Below are 6,000 nucleotides of genomic sequence, written 5' to 3' on the forward strand. Positions count from 1 at the left end.
TCTGTGTTTGCTTGCTGCTTACCGCTTCATCCCTTTTTATTTTTTAATTTACTTTGTCTTACCTGTTCCTTCTACCACCTTTAGAGCCACTGCGGGTTACCTTGTCTCCCAAAAATCTGAAGACAGGGATCAGCAGTACAGTCATCCTCTCCTGTGCTGTTCAAGGTTCTCCTCACTATATGGTGTCCTGGTACCGCAACACAGAACCTGTTTTGCCTGATCAGCACTTTTCAATCCAGGGTGCTCACAATGAGACGCTGTTCATTTCTGCTGCACAAAAAAGACACTCGGGTGCTTACCAGTGCTTTGCCACACGCAAAGGCCAGACTGCCCAGGACTTCTCCATCATTCTCCTAGAAGGTATGGAAAATTATGCTTTTAATATTTGTAAGAAATTGTCTATGTCTATTACTCAAAACTGTTCACATATAGAAAAGGAAAAAATAATAAACAACAAACAGCTTTTTGTTGATTACTATTATGCATATACTGTTACAGTGGTCTATACTCATATTAACCCTCTGAAGTCTAAGCAGTCATTGTTGACCATCCCAGCCCAACCACAACCATACTTAATCCTAGGAAATCGGAATATATCATTTTAGTTTTTATCAAATCGCTCTCTTACAGAAAGTCAAAGAAAGTAATCATTCCAACTTAAGCATGAAGACATATCCATATTTTTCCCAAACAAGTCTACTTTGCCTTCCTCCATAAATGTTGGAGTAACCAGCTAATCATCTCAACGTAGAGTTCTGCACAAAGTCCTGAGCTACTCCTTATTTCCCTATATTTTCCTTACAAGGAGCCCGACTTGAAATTTTTATTTTTTTGTAAGTGGTCTTGAGCAACAGTTGTTCAAGATTTGTTTGCTGCGTTTTCATCCATATTCAGACCAGTTCTTGTACCTGGCCATTTTCAGAAGAATGTGTTTTGTATGTTTGGGTTAAGCCATTTTCCGCTGAGCAGGTCTGCAGATGTCCGTCAGCACACAGAGCAGAGATCTGAGCAAGAGCAACGCCAACAACTGAGTGAGAGGACTGTTATTGTGTGTGTATATGGATAATAGCAAACACTGAAATACATTTCTTGCCCAAGCAATGAATTTTGTTGGCTCAAATTAAGCGTTTCTTTGCTCAAAATAATTGTATCCTCAAAATGCAACATTTGCACTTGCAAAATTTTTTTTATGTGCGCTCAGAATAGAGGCTCAAAAATAACAGCATAGAAAAAGTGTCATATTTTTGTATGGTGTGCAATGTGAAACTGGACTGAAAGTGGGTTATAAAAGAAGAAGTGGCAGGCTCGGAAAACTGTTTACAGCAGATGAACAAGACTTGAAAACCATGTTCTTATGAAATAAGAAAAAAAAATCCAGCAAAGACATGACATAGGACCTGAGAGATGCATCTGGCCCTTTAGTTGATCCATATACTTTTTGCCAAAGCCTCATCAGAAATGGTCTCAGTGGAAAGGTGGCTGTCAAGAAGCTGTTCTTAAGGGAGGGAGACAGGGAGAAAAGGCTGAGGTATTCCACAAGAACTGGACTAAAAAGCAGTGGCAACAGGTCTTATGGAGGGATTAATACAAGTTTGACATTTCTGTTAAAGTTATTTTCCAAATTTATTTGATGAAATCAGAAAAGAGGTACCAGGTACCAGCCATTTGTGAAACACGGTGGAGGATTTATGGTGTGGAGTTGCATTTTCAGCCAGTGGTGTTGGGCATCTTGTCAAATTGATGAAATTATGAATGCAGAAAAGTGCCATCAGAATTTGATCTCATGCAATATCATCTGGAAGGTGTCTTGATTCTTCTGCACTGATCCCAAACAAGCTGCTAATGCAATAAAATGTCTGAATAGAAAAACACAGAGTGGAACACTTTCAGTCGTGGATTGGCCTCCCCAGAGCTCAGACCTCAACATTACTGACCCAGAGAATGGGTGACAGAATGGGCTTGCCTAAGAGAGTTCATGCTGTGTTGAGGAGTAAAGGTGGTCATATCAGATGTTGACTCTGTTGTTCTTGTATACACTGTGTTTCCACTGCCCCCCACCCCTTTCCCGTTTTCCTAGCAAAATATAATGGCACAATATTTTTACAAGTAGTATATGTGAGCCAACAGCACAGGCTTCATTCTGCTCTAAAGACTTTGTTGCTCTGTCAGCGAAAGAGGAACTTGTTAATAGGGTCATCTCAGGGACACACCTCTGGCTACAAACACAGAAGCCCCGCCTACCTGCTGTTCAAATTCTCTTTGCTAGGGGCAAATCAGAAGAGAGTGGGCTTAGAGATTGAACTCGGGAAATTAGTTTAGAGAGGAGCAAAAGTAACATTTTTCCTCCAAATTCACACTTCACATCTCTTGTGATTGTTTCCAGATGGCACACCCCGTATTGTTGCCTCCTTCAGTGAGAGGGTGGTTGTCCCGGGTGAACCGTTTTCCCTGATGTGTGCTGCCAAAGGAGCGCCTCCACCCACCATCACTTGGACCTTGGATGACGAGCCTGTGGCCAGAGATCTGTCGCGTGTCAGAGCCAGTCAGTACACCCTGTCTGACGGCAGCACCGTGAGCCACGTGAACGTCAGCAACCCACAGATTCGTGATGGTGGAGTGTATCGGTGCGCCGCACGAAACTCAGCCGGTAGTGCTGAGTACCAAGCGCGCATAAACGTAAGAGGTGCCTGTCTACTTTTCAATATCAGTCATACGGAGGCTTCTCATAGCCTGACCCCTACCCCACCCTCTCCTGTACCCTTCTATATCTCTCCCTCTTTCTCTGTATGTGTTTTGCTTCCTCGTATATATGTATATTTTCAAAATTTCCTTTTAAAAATTTATTTATTTTTGGTTGTTTGTCCATCTTTCTATCTACACATTAATCTTACAAGGGAGTGTATTTTTTCTTCACTAGCCCTTATACTCTGTCTCGTTCTGTCTTCTTTGCTGTGCAGTTTGGGTCCTCCAGCTGCACTCATGCATAGATAAGACAAATACACCAAGTCATCTATCAAGTTTATCTAATTATATTCACATCAATATGTACACACATATGCATGCTTGCAGGGAGATAGAATATTCAAATGGAAACTTTCCAGCTTTATACTGTGAGTTGTTAATGGAGAGGACGTGACATTAAGGTAATCTGAGACTTGAACGAAGAAACCTAAGAAGGCACAGAAAGACAGAGATGTAGGTGAGGCAGAGTACTTGAAATGGGAGAAGAATAAGAGAAGGGGAGTGGCAATGTATGTTGAGGGAGTGATGGTAAACTCTGGTGACAGGACAGGTGATGTCACTGTCGTCTGAGATAACAAGAATGAGGAGTGACACCACTGAACAGGGCTGTATCACTGTCTCCATCTCCCTCTCTCTCACACACACACACACTCTCTGCTTTCATTGTCCATTGGTGAGATGTGTAGTTGTGACATGTGAGTCTGCCCGAAGCAGACATGCCAGAACAATCATTGGAGTGAGAATGAGCCCCGCTGCCAGAGAGTTTCAAGCCCACATGCAACACAAACTGACACAAATACAGCCACGACGCGTACACGGACACAGACATTCAGAAATGAAACAGCAGCACAGCGCTATGCTTATCCACTCACTCAAATGTGATACGCCCAACTTATCTCATTCAGCGAGGGACCCACAGCAGCAAGCATTCTGAGCCACACAGACATAGTTGAGCACACGCGTGTCACACAAACACGGTATCTGTGTTTGTGTGTGACGGTGTTGCTGAATAATACATCTTTGACTCGTCAGAGCTGCGACTTCAAAGGTTGGCACATACTGCGAAAGGGAGGGGAGAGAGACAGAGGGAAGTGAGAGGTAGGGGGACGGGAAGGAGAGACAAAAACAAAGATACAAGACGAACAGTGGCGAGGAGGTCAACAAAGAAGTGACAGATGATTGAGTGATAGCTCACAGTGTCTTCCAATGATGCTAAACAGAAACACGTTTTGTGTCGGCCTGACTGCCTGTCTACCTGTCCTCAGCCTTTCTCTGCCTCTTGGCAAGACTTTATACTGAGGTAGTTGAGCTTTTTACTAGTTGCTTGTTGTGGTCACTATTGGACCACAACATTTTAATAACACGTTTGTCATAATTTAGAACTGTGGAAAAGATAAAGCGCATTTCAGACACTGACACAAACAAGGGAGGGTTTTTACACCCAAAGATTTGCTTTGAAACCGTCAGAATTGGTTGGTCAGCATGAATGAAAACTCTGTTATTACTGGGCATGTAAAAGTGCTATCTTCTCACAAAATGAAGTACAGAATAAAGTCAAGTGTCATTTTAGCAGGGGGGGGGTTTTCCCATTGGTTTCACCCACTCACTTTCCCTTTCTCTGTATTTCACGCTCTCTTTTTAGAGATGTCATGCAGTCAATTATATTAAATCCCGGTGTGTTTAAATGTCAGTAGCATTAAATAAAATTACCATCTCTAGCCCAGTCTGACCTGTAAACAACAACATGAACGTTGGTGTTTTCTTCTTCTAGTTTCCGCTTGCTCCTAAAAGAAACAGTGCAAATTATCAAAAGTAGAAAGACATGAGCCACTTTTATCCAATTTATGCCCCGCCTAAACCTGAAAAAAAATGTAGTTCATGTTTATAAGGTTATTTTAGTAAACGTCTTAGTATATGTAATCTCCATAAACCTAAAAAAATTCCTTAAGATCCCACATCGGTGAGAAATGAGGTGAATATATTTTCCAGAGAAAACATCTGAGGGTGGGTGAGAAACTGTTTCCACCAGAAAAGAAACTTAACAGTAAGGCAGGCCATTTTAACCTCTCTTTCTCCCTCTCCTCTGCAAGCTTTTCTCCTCTTCTGTCCACTAGCCTTCCCCTACCACCCTCCCCGTTATTCCTAAAATTCCCGTGACCTGCTTCTGACACCGTCAATTAATACACTTCTTTTTTCCTCCTCTCTTCTTTTTGATCAACCCATCTCTCTTTCTGTTTTTCCATTTCTCTCCCCATTTGCTTGCTCTCTCCATCAGGTCCTCCAAGGATTCGGCCAATGAAGAATATCACCGCCGTAGCAGGAAGAAACACTTTCATAAACTGCCGTGTGATTGGGTACCCTTATTACTCAATAAACTGGTACAAGGAGGGACTTCTACTGCCTGACAACCATCGCCAGGTAGAGTTAGTGCTCTCCATTTCTGCTCCAAAATAAATGAATAACATGAATAAAAATATATCTTGGTATTGGTTTTTCATACAGCACTATAAAGCATTTAATCTATACACATATTTCTCACTGTGTGTATAGATTATCCGTAAGAGGCTTGTGTTCTTGTCGTTTAACAGCTGTTATTTAGAAATATTGTATATTTACTGTAAAAAAAAACCCATAATGAAACTTCGAATAACATAGCTGGACAAAATTACAAAAATTTGTATGTGTATATATATTAAAATCGTTAATTTATTTTTAGACAGTGTGGCTCTACATAGAGCAGGTGATCTTCATACATCCATTTTATAATGAAAGCTTAAGCAAGTGTTTAACCATAAAAAGGGATTTTGCTGTCCGAAACACTGACTTAATGATCAGTGGCAGCGCTGTTACTTTTTATTGTATGATACAGGCCTGTTACATTGCACTGTTTTGGTCCTATTTGATTTAGTAGTGTACAGAAAAAAAACCTGTATGGAATCTCGAAAATCCTTAAAAATTGGAACTAAATTAATTTGCAAAGCAAGTATGTCTCAGACCGTGGCTCAGGGGGTTGGGAACCGCATCTGTAACCGGAAGGTCGCCGGTTCGATCCCTGGGCTCTCTGTCCTGGTCGTTGTGTCCTTGGGCAAGACACTCTACCCTACTGGTGTTGGCCAGAGGGGCCGATGGCGCGATATGGCAGCCTCGCTTCTGTCAGTCTGCCCCAGGGCAGCTGTGGCTACAACTGTAGCTTCCCTCCACCAGTGTATGAATGTGAGAGTGAATGAATAGTGGTATTGTAAAGCGCTTTGGGTGCCT

General features: G+C 42.0%; 1 protein-coding gene across 1 annotated transcript in view; it reads left to right on the plus strand.

Moving 5' to 3' along the window:
* The window catches only part of dscaml1 (Down syndrome cell adhesion molecule like 1), a 99,229-nt gene that overhangs the window by 64,363 nt on the left and 28,866 nt on the right, over positions 1–6,000 (plus strand). Inside the window, exons 6-9 of the mRNA XM_013910469.1 lie at positions 85–360; positions 2,384–2,683; positions 5,018–5,160; positions 5,293–5,299. Of these exons, the coding sequence (XP_013765923.1) occupies positions 85–360; positions 2,384–2,683; positions 5,018–5,160; positions 5,293–5,299 (726 nt within the window). The remainder of the gene's footprint in view (positions 1–84; positions 361–2,383; positions 2,684–5,017; positions 5,161–5,292; positions 5,300–6,000) is intronic.

The sequence above is a fragment of the Pundamilia nyererei genome, unplaced genomic scaffold, assembly GCF_000239375.1.
Source record: "Pundamilia nyererei isolate P.nyererei 1_Seehausen unplaced genomic scaffold, PunNye1.0 scaffold00003, whole genome shotgun sequence".
Taxonomy (NCBI): Eukaryota; Metazoa; Chordata; class Actinopteri; order Cichliformes; family Cichlidae; genus Pundamilia; species Pundamilia nyererei.